Genomic DNA, 14,433 nt, shown 5'->3' with positions numbered 1-14,433 from the left:
CATCTCTTTTTTTTTTGGGGGGGGGTGCTTTTTGCGGGTATCTTTAAATGACAATAAGAGTTCCTCCCTTACGACAGCTTTGAAATAAATGGATTCCTCGGATAACTTTGCAAATTCAACAGTCATCCAAATGTAGTAGGAAGGCAAGCTTTGCTTTAGAGGGTAAAAATTTCTGGGGATTTTATTCTTTTCAGAAAGACTTTTTTTATGCCCTCCCACCTGCTTTTTGAAATCCACCAACCACAATGTTTACTCCATTCCCCCTTTTCTCTCACTCTCCCTCTCTCTCCCTCCCTTATCCAACTCCCTCTCTCTCTGCTTTTAGCCGCTACCTATAAGCCGGCCATATTAGAGAGATGGAAATAAAGCCTCCTTAATGTTGTATATGTCTTTGAAGTACATCTGTGCATTTTTTTGTTTTTAGCATCTAACCACTCCTCCCTCATTGTCCTCAGCCCCTCAAATCACGCTGTCCCCTAGCCCACCCGACTAACATCTCAGTCTCTGAAAATGCACAGAGATGCCTGGCTACCTCGCCCTGCCTTCAGTCTCACGGGGCTCAGTCTCTTTTTCTCTTTGGGTAAGTTAAACTCACATCTGCATGCGCCCGAGGGTTCAGAAGTGCAGCCGTGGCTGGGAGCGGATGGGGGCAGGGGACAGGAAAGAAGACATTGCTAGCGCTTCCCTCCGTGTCCTTGGGAAGGGAGGTGCTGGGGGCCGGAGGGACGTAGCTGGGGACTGCATAACGCCGGGACGACTTGGTCCCAGAATTGTTGAGTCAGGGCATCTAAGTGATGCTCTGGGGATGAAAATTGTCAAGGGAGGTGTTTTTCTCCGGATTTCCCCGAAGTGGACCTTCGCGGGGGTGGGGTAGAGGGCAGACTGATCTGCAGGGTCTCTTCCCGGATTTTTTTTTTTTTTTTTATAGTTGTTGCAAACGTGGGGGCCTGGGATTTCATGCTCCCTTGAGGGGCTTCTGTTGCAAGCCTTGATACTTGGAATCTGGTAGATTTAGGGTGTTAAGAGAGAGAGCGTGCGTGTGAGAGAGCTGGGGCCAGAAAGTTGAGTCTGGGTCTGTCTGGTTTCCTGGCAATCCTGGTCCCACTGATTTGCAGAAATGTGTGTGGGAGGAGGAGGGGGGAAGCAGGCTTGGGGAATGATGTCTGGGTTGGGGGAGACATGCTGAGGCAGGCACTGATGGAGAAGGTACCTCTGGCTTGGGCCAGGTGGAGTGGAGGAGGGGTAGGGGTGAAGGGACTCAGGGAAAAAAGAAAAAAAAAAAAAAAGTAAAAACCATGGGCTGAGCAAGGCTGTGGCCCTTTAAAGCCAGTCTCAGAACTGCCCAGCCCAGCCTTACAGATTGCCTTGTCAAGTGGTTCCAAATATTAATTTCATATTTGACCACTTTCTGGGGGGTTGGTGGGCTAGAAAGTTATTTGCAAGCTTGCTGTATCAATAGTTTCGTTCTTGCTCCTAAACTTACTCATTGCTGATGCAGCAACTGAGGGTCAAAGTCCAGGGATTGTTGGTGGGGATATTCCCCATCTCCAAGTGTCTCTCTCTTTTTCTGTGGTGTGATGTGCTGGGTACTGGGCAGGAGTTCCTGCACAGAGACAGCATGGGGCCCCTGGCAGCCTGCATGGTAAGGCCTATCAGCTTTGCTCCGCTACTTGGCATATGAACAACAGAGAAGGAATGGAATCTCCTGTAGAAAGAGCATGAGCCTTGGAATTGGACCTGGGTTTAAAGCTACTTTTGTCATTTTTAATCAACCCCTCTGCACTTCAGTTTTCTCCCCAGGAAATTGGAGAATGCCTACTGCCTGGCTTGTCTGGGGTCTGGCACATAGTGGGACTCAACAAAGGCTAATTTATGAGGGCTTTGTCATGAGCACATGCACTGTGTATCTCTTGTTTAGTCCTTACAACCATGGCATGATGCAGATACTATTGTTATACTAATGTTATAGGGAGGAAACAAGATGCGCAGAGAAATTAAGTAACTTGCCCAGTAGGATCACATGACATAGTATAAGGGGAGCTGAGATTTGAACTTCATTTGTTGGACGTCAGCATATTCTCTTTGATGTTGGACTCTACTGCCCCCAACATTCAAGAAATGGTACTGTTATATAGACTGCAGGTAATTGATCAAAGAAGCTCAAGTACAGGCTCAGAGAAGGGGAGTTGGGTGTGTGGCCTGCCTGTAAGCCCAGGCTGGAGGACAGGCACCTCCCTCAGGAGTTAGGGAGAGCTTCCTGCGGGAGGGGAGGCAGCCTGGTGAGAGCTGTATTTAAGTGAAGAAAGTAAGGGGGCTCCAGGACCAGGAGCCCTGGGCTAGGGTGTGGCTTAGGGGAATATGGAGTCTGCCATGGAGAGTTCTGGGTGAAGGGGCTGGGAAGTGGTGGTGGGGGAGGATGCAGGAACAAGGACCTTGAACTTGAACTTGATTGGTGCTGTAATGAGGCATGCCCCTGGCAGTCCATGGCTGAGTGGACAATGGAACTTTTGTGGTTGTAGTAGCATCGATCCCCAGGATGGAGGGATGCCACAAGTGACAAGGGAGGGGACAGTGTTAGGGCTGGGCTTGGGATGACTATAGAGCTGGCAAAGAGAAAGGAGAAGTGGGCAACCAGTTGCACGAATGACAGAAGAATGTGAAACTAGGTTTTAGTTAGAAGCGATGAATGATTGAGCTTCCCTAGAGTTTATCTCAAGACTGTTGACTTTGAGGTCACTGGCCTGGTTACCAAAGTCTAAATTGAGTTAGGGGAGGCTCAGTAAGTGGAACCTGGTCCACACTCAAGCCCACTGTACATATCTGCTGCTTGGGGCAGGAACCCAGACATGGTGCGTAAGGTTTCTTCCCTTCCTTCGATAGACTTTTAAAACATATATTTAAAAAATATTTTAAATTTTAATTATTTTTCATTTCACCTTAATTTTTAACAGCTTCTGACCAAATAAAATCATCCTATTTTGGCATATTTTCTGTTTTTAGATCGTTAGTTATTATATTTTCTGAAGTTGCTATAAGCAAAGTATGAGAGTATTATTTTATCTCCATTTTAACAGTAATTAGGATTTTCTTTTGCCTCTACCAAAATTAATAAAATGTTTTACCTTATTGTCATTTTAATTGGCATTTCCCCGTCTACATTTAATATGGCTATTAAATACTGGACTTTTTTTTTCTTTTAATGATTTTCCCATATTCTTTTTCCATTTTTTCAATTGAGTCATGTGCTTTCTCTTCTTAATATTTTGTTCTCTTAATATCATTGTAAATAAACCTTTTTCTGTCAACAACATTACAGATTTTTCCAGGCTGATTATTTATTTGATTTTGTTTATTTTTTGCCAAATGAATTTTTTTTTTTTTTTTTTGACACAGAGTCCTGCTTTGCTGCCAGGCTAGAGTGAGTGCTGTGGCATCAGCCTAGCTCACAGCAACCTCAAACTCCTGGGCTCAAGTGATCCTCCTGCCTCAGTCTCCCAAGTAGCTGGGACTACAGGCATATATCACCATGTCTAGCTAATTTTTTCTATTTTTAGTTGTTTTGGCTAATTTCTTTCTATTTATAGTAGAGATGGGTCTCACTCTTGCTCAGGCTGGTTTCAAACTCCTGACTTCAAGCAATCCACCCGCCTCGGCCTCCCAGAGAGCCATGATTACAGGCGTGAGCCACCGCGCCCTTGCCAAATGAATATTATAAAATTTTAATAGTTATATCAGCCTATCTTCTATTTTTAAATTTTTTAATTATTGGTGCATAATAGTTGTATATCTTTATCGGGTACATGTGATGTTTTGATACAGGCATACAGTATGAATTAATCAAATCAGGGTAATCGGTGTATCCATCACCTCAGGCATTTATCATTTCTTTGTGTTAGGAACATTCCAATTCCACTGTTTTAGTTATTTTAAAGTATACTCTAACTTATTGTTGATTATAGTCACTTTGTTGTGCTATCAATATTGTTCATTTGTGCACCCATTAACTATCCCCACTTTATCCTTGCCTTCCTGCTACCCTTCCCAGCCTCTGGTAACCATCATTCTATTGTCTGTCTCCATGAGGTCAATTGTTTTTAATATTTAGCTCCCACATTTGAGTGAGAACATGTGAGATTTGTCTTTCTGTGCTTGGCTTGTTCACTTAACATAATATGCTCCAGTTCCATCCATGTTGTTTCAAATAACAGGATTTAATTCCTTTTTGTGGTTATATAATATTCCATTGTGTATATGTACCATAATTTCTTTATCCATTCATCCATTGATGGACACTTAGGTTGATTCCAAATCTTGGCTATTGTGAATACTGCTGCAATAAACATAGGAGTGCAGATACCTTTTCCATATATTGAATTCCCCTCCTTTGGATATATACCCAGCAGTGGGGTTGCTGGGTCATATGGTAGTTTTCTTTTTAGTTTTGTCAGCAACCTCCATACTGTTCTCCATAGTGGTTGCACTAATTTACATTCCCTCCAATGGTGTATAAGGATTCCCCTTTCTCCACATGCTCACCAGCATTCATTATTGCCTGTGGTTTTTGATAAAAGCCATTTTAACTGGGGTAAGATGATATTTCATTGTAGTTTTGATTTGCATTTTTCTGATGACTAATTATGTTGAGTATTTTTTCATATACCTGTTGGCCATCTGTGTATCTTCTTTTGAGAAATGTCTATTCAGATCCTTTGCCCATTTTTAAATTGGATTATTTGATTTTTTTCCTATTGAGTTTGAGAGCACCTTATGTATTCTAGTTATTAATGCCTTGTCAGATGGGTATTTTGCAAATATTTTCTCCCATTCTGTGGGTTCTCTTCCTTTTGTTGATTGTTTCCTTTGCTGTGTAGCAATAGACTTTTATTGAGTGCCCACTATGTGCCACATATTGTCCTGTATGCTTGGGCTACCAAGATAAATAAGAATTAGTTCCCCAGAGCCTCTTGAGAAACATGGGAACATAAACAAATAATACAACACTGTATGTGCTGTAATAATGATAACAGTAATAATGACAATAAGAATAGTAGCTAACTCTTGTCAAGGGCTGACTGTGCTAGGTATTGCACTGAGGTTTCTATCCGTAGTAAGTCGTTTAATCCTCATAACAGCCTTATGAGGTAGTTCTTCTTATTGTCCCCTATGTTACAGATGAGGAAACTGAGGCACTGGAATGTTAACTATCTGGCCTAAGATCAGGGCATTAGAGCCCTGGTCTTGGCCACTATGCAGTTCTGGCTCCAAGTCATGTGGAAGAGACAGGAGCAGGACTAGGGCAAGGACAAGAACACTGGGGAAACTGTCACCGGGGCTATGCCTTATGAGCTGGGACCTGAAGGACAAGTGGGTGGTCCCCAGGGGCAGCAGGGTGAATGAGCTTCCCAACCTGAAGCAAACACACGTGCGAAGGGATGGAGGAGGGAAAGAAGGCATTGCTTTCAGAAAAAGCCAGAGCCGGGTCCACTGGAGTGAAGGATGGGTGGAGGGATGGGATGCGGCTGGGATGCAGGCAGTTCCCCGATGGCAAAGGGCTTGGGAGGCATGCCCAGGAGCCTGGACTGGATCCTGAAGGCAACAGGAGCCGATGGAGGTGTGGAGTGATGAGGATGGGTTGCTCCTGGCTGCGTGGGGGTGGACTGGACCGGGAGGGTCTGCTGGTGAGGCAGGGCAGGTGAGGAGATCGGGCTGGATGCCACTCTCACCTGGGAGGGGGGGGCTTCTTCTGCCGGAGAAATTCTCTGTTTAAACATTCTTTGTTTTGTTTTTTAACCAAGAAGAAAAGAATCTACCTCATAGGTTGCTGCAGGGTTAGAAAGAGGAGTTATGAATAGATTAACTTCCAGTCTCTGCAAGAGATGATGTTTGGCAGATGAGCAAATTTCATGATTTCTGCATGGTGGGCCAGTTAGAACAGTGGACGACATGGGGCATGTGGGGCCAGCTGCGCCTTGGAGAGAGAGGGGGGACCCGGCACTGGTGATGTTTTGGAACTGAGATCGGAAGCCACGTTCCTGTGCACCCCTGTTGAATATCGTTTCCTTTCCTTGAGTTGGCAATCAAAAGACACAGGCCCCAGACGCGGTCCCGAGTGGGACAGCCAGGAAGACCGTGGGCTCCCCTTGGACGAAGGCTTCCTTCAAAAGGACCGTTCCCTGCTGGGCAGCCTGCCTGGAGCTGGGGGCTGGAAGTGATGGGGCTGGACCTGCCATGTAGATGGCAGGAGACCTGGTCCCTGGGATGCCTTGGAATGACAATCACGTCCCCACCTACCTTTGACCCTTCAGCCGCATCTGGTGTCCGGCAGCCTGGCTCCAAATTCTAGCTTTGTCTCTTATGAACTTGGGCTATTCATTTAACTTCTTTGTGCTCCGTTTCTTCATCTGGAAAGTGGAGGTGATAACAGGGTTTTTGTGAGTATTAAATGAGGTAATACGTAGGTGGCTTAAACAGCGCCTGGCACATGGTAAGCACCTTGTAAGAGTTTGTGTTTGTTATGAAGTTCTTTCTGTGGCCTTGGCTGTGGATTTGGCTATGTTCCTGAGACAGCAGAGATAATTAAGAGGCCAGGATCTTGCCTGCTCCTCTGACCCTGCTGAGCAATGTTTTGGGCATCTTTTTTTTTTTTTAGACAGAGTCTCACTTTGTTGCCCAGGCTAGAGTGAGTGCCGTGGCATCAGCCTAGCTCACAGCAACCTCAAACTCCTGGGCTCAAGCAATCCTGCTGCCTCAGCCTCCCGAGTAGCTGGGACTACAGGCATGCACCACCATGCCCGGCTAAGTTTTTCTATATATATGAGTTGGCCAATTAATTTCTTTCTATTTATAGTAGAGACGGGGTCTCGCTCTTGCTCAGGCTGGTTTTGAACTCCTGACCTCGAGCAAGCCTCCCGCCTCGGCCTCCCAGAGTGCTAGGATTACAGGCGTGAGTCTCCACGCCCAGCCCGGGCATCTTTAATGAAGGCCTGTCAGCCTGGAGCCTCTAGGGTTTTGGGGAGGCCTCAGATTCTGGGATTCCGAAGTGGGGCTCGCGGTCAGGAGCCACGATTCGGGCCTCAGCTTGTCCCTTTCTCTGTGTGTCTCTCTCCGGGCCTCTCCTGCATTAGAACAATGGGGCTGCCCCACTCTGGCTTCCTCGGATGCGGCGACTCCCCTTCCCGTCTCCGCAGCTGGGACTTGACGTCTGCCCCCTGTGACCACTAGGGGGCGCACGCGCCCCACATGGTGTCTCCTGCAGGAGCCGCGCTGCAGGGTGGCGCGGGGGAGGCCGCTTTGCACCTGTCCGCCCCGCTCCCGCCAGCCAGAAACGGCCCCGCGCTCCCCCTGCTCTGTCCTTCCCCGCGGCAGGGTGCGGCTGTCCCTTTAAGATGGTGCGGTTCAAGTTCTAAGCGGAGATGGGCCAGGCCCGCAGAGGACCGCAGCCTTGATGGGCAGCCAGGCTTCACTGGCACCTTACTTTTTTTTTGGTGGTGGTAGTGGGGACTGTGGGGGAAGGTGGCAGACCTTCCAAAGGAAGGGGCTAGAACGACACAGCACTCCTGGGATGGGAGGTGAGCTCAGGACAAGCTGCTGTCAGCGCCTTCTCTCAGATCTCTCAGCTTCTGCAGAGTGGGGGTGGTGTTTGCATTTTCTGCACACCTCCTCCTGGCCTGGCACTGTGCCAGGCGCTTTCAGAATGGACGGCGGAAGTGCAGGTGCTGGGCACTGGGCTTTGCTCTTCCTGGCAGGGCCCACTCAGCCTCCCCAGTTGGTACCACCCTAATGAGCACTTAAATGCACACCTGGACTCCTCAGCCCTGCAGGTGAGGTCTGCAAGCCCATCCCTCCATCTAGAGCAGTTCGGAGCATCTCCTGTTCCTAAGTCCTGCCACTTGCCCCCATCACTCAGCTCAGAGGCTGGGCGGAGCAGGAGGCTCTGAGCAGAGTTTGACTTCCCTGCTTGCAGGCTGCAGGGCTGCTGCTTCTGGCACGGGGCTCAGCAGCTCTGTACAACAAATCAGCTTGAAAACCAGGAGCCCTGCAGGCCTGGGGTGTTTGCCAGATTTGGGGGAATTCCAAGGGACTGGCTTGAGGGGTCTGTCGCCAAGGTGCCCTCAGGCCCTCGAAGCCCTTCCTGTGTACAAGGCAGAACTTGAGGAGAAGTTAGGATAATAACAGCTACCGTTTGCTGAGCACTTATTGCTTATATTAATCATCGTGACAACCCTGAGAGGTGGGTGTCATCGTCGGCGTTTCACAGAGGGGGAGACTGGGGCTCAGGGAGGAGCTTGCCCACGCTCTCACAGCGGGTTGAACTCAAGTCTAATCGGAGCCCCTGTCTATGCTATTCCCACGTCAGCAGCCATAATTCTTGCCCGGACAGCCTCCTAGCCGCGCCCTCTATCCTCGGTCCCTCTAGTAACTTCCTGTCACACTCAGAAGAATAAACTGCTAACTCCACGTTCCGGCCCGCAAGGCCCTTTGTGGCCAGGTCCCTGCCTACCTCTCTGACCGCAGGTCTCACCACTCGCCCCTTTGGCCACTCTGCTCCTTCTGCCTCAGATGCAGGAAGCTCCTCACTCCAGCCACTGGGTCTGTGCCCCGCCCCCAACTCGATTCCTTCAGAGCTGCGAATGGCCGGCTCCCTCCCTTTAGGCAGGTGCTGCCTGAGTGTCACCCTCAGAGCAGTCTTCCCTGGGAACCCTATGTAACCAACAGCCTTTACTTGGCTTTCTTTCTTGTAATTATGCATTGCTACCTACAATTGCATTGCTTTTCTCCTTGTTCATGTCTGTCCCCAGAATGCAGGCTTCCTAATGTGGTGACTCTGCCTGTCTTGTTCATAGCAATTAATCCCTAGGGCCTAGACTAGGTACCTGGCACATAGTGGGTGATCTGCAAATATTTGGTAAATGCGTGAACGAATGATGCTGAACATTACCATTTATCCTCCATACAGAAAACTAATATTTTGAGATAAAGTTTTGACAATATTGGCAGAGAAATCTTGGAGTAAAGCCCAGGGCTGGGGTGAGTCCAGTGAGGTGCCTGGGGTGTGATATTTAAGGAGGTGTTCACATGACCTTAAGAGTAGATGCCCCTGAGATGTCATGTCCTGGGCACCTTGCTCGCCTCCCTGTAGACTCTGCCCTGCCCAGAATGTCAGTGGGACAGGCCTTTCTCAGCCCCAGCTCCCAGGTCTCCTCAAAGGACTCCACAGAGCCTACAGTTCCCACCCTGCCAGCCTGCATCAGCTCCCTGCTGTGGTGTTTCCAGGCCTGACATTTCTAAAAGGGACTCCTGTCCCTGTAGACCCATCAGCTGGTGCTTGGAATGGTGCCTCTTCTTTTGGGGCACTGCTTCCCTCCCACGGCTCATCTGCCCTCTTTCCTGCCTGTCAGAAGCCTGGAGAAGATAAGGGGGCTGGGCTGGGCTGGGAACACAGCTTTGCTCTGTCCCCGGCTGTGGAGAGTGTGGCCTTCTGAATCTCCTTCTGTCTTCAGGCTGCCTGCCCCATGCAGGGCCCTGCGGTTTTCAGCTGGAAGGGCTTAGGCCCAGCACAAGTGGCTGACAGTGGTGGAGAGGAAGGGGAAATAGAGGCAAGCACACTGAAGCCCCTTGTCCATGGTCTTTAGCTAGCAAGTGGCACTGGCAGGTCTGGGGCAGGTGGAGGTGCTGCCCGGCAGTGATCCTGGGAAAGGGTTGGGGCCATTTGGCTGTCCCTGCTTGACAGATGACTTGGTCTCACTCCACTGCACCTGCCACATCTGGGGCCCTTATGTGCTGTGCCCACTCCACCCTACCCCCTCCCTGACTGTGGCTATCAGGAACCCACCCGCTGCCCACAGCTCTGCTCTGCCTCACTCCCTACCCTCCCATTGGGTACAGAGGCTTGCTTCTCCCTGGGCCTGTCAGCAAGAACCCTCACCAGCTTGTGGCTTTGTTTGCAGTGCCACCAGGGCAGAGCATGGAGGTCACAGTACCTACCACCCTCCATGTCCTCAATGGCTCTGATGCCCGCCTGCCCTGCACCTTCAACTCCTGCTACACAGTGAACCACAAGCAGTTCTCCCTGAACTGGACTTACCAGGAGTGCAGTAACTGCTCCGAGGAGATGGTGAGTCCTGGGGTGTGGGTGTGGGAGGAGGCAGGAGCCTGCCCCTGCACCGGGCCAGCGCCCCGGAGGCCTCTGGCTGGGCTGTCTGCTCCAGAGGGCTCTGGCACTGTGTGGTTGTGCCTGGGTGGCCCTTCTGGAGGTAACTGCCTCTTCTCCCTGGTAAATGGGTGCACGGGAGGGAGGAATGTCCTCACTGTCCTTCCTCTGCCCCACTCCCAGTTCCTCCAGTTCCGCATGAAGATCATTAACCTGAAGCTGGAGCGGTTCCGCGACCGCGTGGAGTTCTCGGGGAACCCCAGCAAGTATGACGTGTCGGTGACGCTGAGGAATGTGCAGATGGAGGACGAGGGCATCTACAACTGCTACATCATGAACCCGCCCGACCGCCACCGCGGCCACGGCAAGATCTACCTGCAGATCCTCATGGAAGGTGAGGGCTGGGGAGCAGCTGCCGTGGGGACCCTGAACTTTCCCACCCGCCCACGCTCCGTGGTACTAGCCCAGGGCCCACTGGGGAGGCTGCGCCCTCCTGAGGCTGGGAGCGGCAGCGTGTGCTGGGTGGAAGGCACCCACTCTTCCCTCCCATCCCTGGGCACCTGGAACGTGTCCCGGAGAGGCCTGGTGGTGGTATCGATTGTGATCACACCTTGATAATAATAATGGCAGCTTTCATTTGCTGGGCACTTACCACATCTCAGTCTTTATAGGGCTGAACTCTGTTCATGTGCTATTTCATTTCATCCTCGCAAAAACCTCGTGAGGGAGGCACTATTATTATCCCCACTTTACAGACGGGGAAACCGGGGTTAGAGAGGGCAAGTTGCCTAAGGTCACACCATTCACAGATTGTACAATCAGGACTCAGAATGGATCTGTTCGATCTCCGAGTCCACGCTATTAAATACTCCATCATACCGCCTCTCCTGGGGGCTTCGTGGTGCCCTGAGATTTTAGGGTGGGGGTGCTCAGAGGCCAGTCGCCTGGGCTGCTCTTTGGCTTTGACAAAAGCCCTGTCCTCGGGGGAGAGTGAAGTTGGGACCACCCCACACACGCCGCGGGGAGCAGGGGCCCCCCGCAGCCCTAGCGCTCAGTGGCTCTGCTTCCTTTCTTTCCCCAGAGCCCCCCGAGCGGGACTCCACGGTGGCAGTGATTGTGGGTGCGTCCGTGGGGGGCTTCCTGGCTGTGGTCATCTTGGTGCTGGTGGTGGTCAAGTGCGTGAGGAGGAAAAAAGAGCAGAAGCTGAGCACGGACGACCTGAAGACGGAGGAGGAGGGCAAGACCGACGGCGAGGGCAACGCGGAGGACGGCCCCAAGTAGCGGCAGCCGCCCTGCAGCCTCCCGCGTCCGTGTCCTCCCACTCTCCGCCCTGTACAGTGACCCTGCCTGCCCTCTCTTGGTGTGCTTCCCTTGACCCGAGACCCCCGGGGCTGGCCTGGAGCCTCCTGAACCTCACACTTCGTATCCCCCGCCCTGCACCAAGAGCGACCACCTCTCTTCCATCTGAGAAACCTGCCATGGCATCTGGGACGTGTGGGCCCTGGGGAGGGGAGAGAAGGGGCTCCAGCCTGCCAGCCCCTGAGGGGTAGAGGAGGCGCAGGGGTGGGGGAGGAGGCCAGCTGTCCAGCCTGCCCAGGGCTTGGTCTGGTGGCGGCTTCAGAGAGGACCTGGCGGGGAGGGGAGGGCTGTCCTGTGCTGACCAGAGCAGCCTCACGAAGGCCTCGGGAGCGGCCTCACTGTGCTCCTCCAGCTGCTCCCAGTGCAGCCCCATTGGGCTGGGGGTTGGGGATGAGCTCCTAAAATTTGGGGGTGGGGAGGCATGCTAAGGGATGACTGAGCATTTCCAGGGCGCAGAAAGAAATCCAGGGCCAGGGCCTTGGCCCAGGGAGCTTGTTCTGGCCTCGTTTCCATTGCCAGCAGCCTCCTCTGGTGTCTGCTGCCTGCCAGTCCCTTGGGACTGTTGGCGAGGACAGTGCTGGGAGAACTGCTCCAGGTAGGGGTCACATTCCACCATAGGTACCACCAGCAGGAGGCCAGTTTCAAAGTCATCTGAGGACGGGAGTGGTGGGGGCTGCATGCAGACAGAGTTTGTGCAGACCACCCTCCCCAGTGGGTGTCCGCCTCCTCCTGGGCGGGGCGCACAGTGGGGCAGCTTGCCTTAGGGCTTCCGTGTGGACTTTCCCAGCTGCCCTTGGTGGGGTTTCCAGCTGGCTGTGAGCTAGACAGCAGGGAAGGGAAGGCTGAGGCAATGGCGAGGGGAGGCCTTGGAGCCCCTGAGAGCTGCAGCCAGCCCTATTCCATCTGCAGCCATATTCCACGTGCCCCTGCCCACAGCTCCCTATGAGGGGACCAAAGTCGCATTTGTGGGGAGCCAACTTTCACTGCCACCATACTCACATTCCAAGGGAACTGTTTAAGCCTGAGAGCAGGAGAAAGGCAGAAACAGAAACTGCTGACTCAGAGAATACCACCTTGGAAGACTCTCAGAGATCAACTAGCTAAGTCACTTATACTACAGAGGGGGAAACTGAGGTTCCAACTGACAGATACTGAGGGTCCTGCTTTCTTCTCTAGCTCCTCTGGCTCCAGTCTGAATCAACAGAGCCATAGTTTTCCCTGTGAGGGTTAGGGTGGGCTCGCCCAGCCCTGACCTCTCCCAGGAGCCTCTCGGGGCTGGGACAAGGAGGAGGGAGGGAGGGAGGGGGCGGGAGGGCCCCAGCATGGCCTAGCCTTCTTAGCTCACCCGCACACCTGCCCCTGCTCAGGGAGTTAGGTGCCCAGGGCAAGGAATAAGTTTGGGGAAAGGGGGTGGAAACAAGACTGTGACAGTCTCAGGGACCAATCCTGCCTCTGCCCATCAGATGGCCAATTTGGGGAGAGAGCAATAGTGTATGGGAGGTTCAGCTTAATTCACTTCAGTTCAACAGTCATTTATTGAGCATCTGCTATGTGCCAGACACCATGCTGGGTGCCGGGATGCACACAAAGCCATACTGAGTTGGAGACTGCCAGGTCAGCAATAGGGAGTAGGGACCAAGATTAATTTTTTGGTGCATCTAATTCCACCTCTGCAGCCACTGCTTCCAGGGCTAGAGTTGGGGGTGGGGAAGGAAGAGCTTCTAGAGTCTTGGCCCTGGGAAGGGAGGAAAGAAGGAAGATACAACAGGGATGAGGGTGCAGAGGCCAGGCAGCGTGGCACGGGAGACTGGGGGAGATGAGCACCCAGACTGATATCGCCTGGGTGAGGTGAGTCCAGCCCATCTGGAAGTTCTAACTCATCAGCTCAGTACCTAACTGCCAATCAACACACTGCCAACCGGGGTAGGCTAAGCCACCAGGATGCCTGGAGCAGGTGGACACTGCCCATCCTCTGAGCTGACCAGCTGGGGGCCGAGAGGTGGGTGGTGGGTACCTCATGCCAGCTGAGACCAAGGGTGGTTGTATACATTTCTGCAGCTTGCAGATTTCATTTTTTGGTCACCCCTTAAGTGCCCTCCTCTCCCAGGATGAGTGAGGATCTGTGCTGATATTTGGAACTTTTTCTTTTTCCAGGACTCATAACATTTGGGGGAACTATTTGCAAGATTCCCTAGTTCATTCTAAGAAGTCCTAACTGTCCATCAAGAAGCCCAGGACTTCTGAGGTCTTTTCCTTCTCTGCCCTGATGGAATGGGGGCCAAGGAGAGCAATGCCTCTCTAGTAGACGGGGCTGGGCCAGGAGACGTCTCCGCCCAGGTGCTGGCCCTGCCCTGGGATGTACTTTCTTCTCCAGCCTCTTGGAATCTTCTCCAGGGGTCTCACAGAGCTGCCTCCCCCAGGGCGGTGAGGTTGGGAGCAGATTGGGGCTTCTGTGAGTAGAGGTGGAAAACTAGTGAGCTGTTTCCACAGTGGCATTTCTCTACCCTGCTTTCTAACTACCTTATGCTGACAAGTTGTTCCTCTTCCTGCACCGTGGGGGTGGAGCCCCACTTCTGGCTGCATGTTCTCACCACTGTGCTCTGCTGGTTTCAGTCTGCTGTCTTCTCCACTGCCCCTGCCTCTCCCACTCTCTCAGAACCCTCCCCTGTCTCCTCCTCCTCATTAAGGGCCACTGCAAAGAGAGACAGGCTGGCTAACCCATGGGATTAAGTTTATAAGAACAAAGCACAATTTTTCAGGACTGAAATGCCTTGAGGTGCCTTGGAACTGGCTTTGGAAATAGGTATCTGCCCTCTAGCTATGGACTCATTCCAGTTATTCCCAGTTTATAAAAAGGAAAAGCTGATTGGATCCATATTTCTCTCTGCGAGTCTCCTTCGGGAGGTTGGGCTGGTAAATATTTA

The 14,433-nt window shown here is 51.8% G+C and overlaps 1 protein-coding gene across 1 annotated transcript; it reads left to right on the top strand.

Annotated features, from left to right (window-relative positions):
- Positions 1–298: 298 nt before the first annotated feature.
- Positions 299–14,226, top strand: SCN2B (sodium voltage-gated channel beta subunit 2). Its single transcript, XM_012773635.3, has 4 exons — positions 299–580; positions 9,948–10,114; positions 10,334–10,544; positions 11,232–14,226. The coding sequence occupies exons 1-4, from the start codon at positions 511–513 to the stop codon at positions 11,429–11,431; spliced, it is 648 nt and encodes a 215-aa protein (XP_012629089.1). The 5' UTR covers positions 299–510; the 3' UTR covers positions 11,432–14,226.
- The last annotated feature ends 207 nt before the right edge of the window (positions 14,227–14,433 follow it).

This window comes from Microcebus murinus, chromosome 4, assembly GCF_040939455.1.
Source record: "Microcebus murinus isolate Inina chromosome 4, M.murinus_Inina_mat1.0, whole genome shotgun sequence".
Classification (NCBI taxonomy): domain Eukaryota; kingdom Metazoa; phylum Chordata; class Mammalia; order Primates; family Cheirogaleidae; genus Microcebus; species Microcebus murinus.
This window is presented reverse-complemented; position numbering and strand designations above follow the sequence as displayed.

What these genes read in the sequence shown, in the direction of transcription:
- SCN2B (XM_012773635.3), top strand. Translation starts at nt 511, where the DNA reads ATGCACAGAGATGCCTGGCTACCTCGCCCTGCCTTCAGTCTCACGGGG. An exon ending in CAGTCTCTTTTTCTCTTTGG is followed by an intron (nt 581 to 9,947) that starts GTAAGTTAAACT and finishes CTTTGTTTGCAG; the next exon opens with TGCCACCAGGGCAGAGCATG. An exon ending in GTAACTGCTCCGAGGAGATG is followed by an intron (nt 10,115 to 10,333) that starts GTGAGTCCTGGG and finishes CCCCACTCCCAG; the next exon opens with TTCCTCCAGTTCCGCATGAA.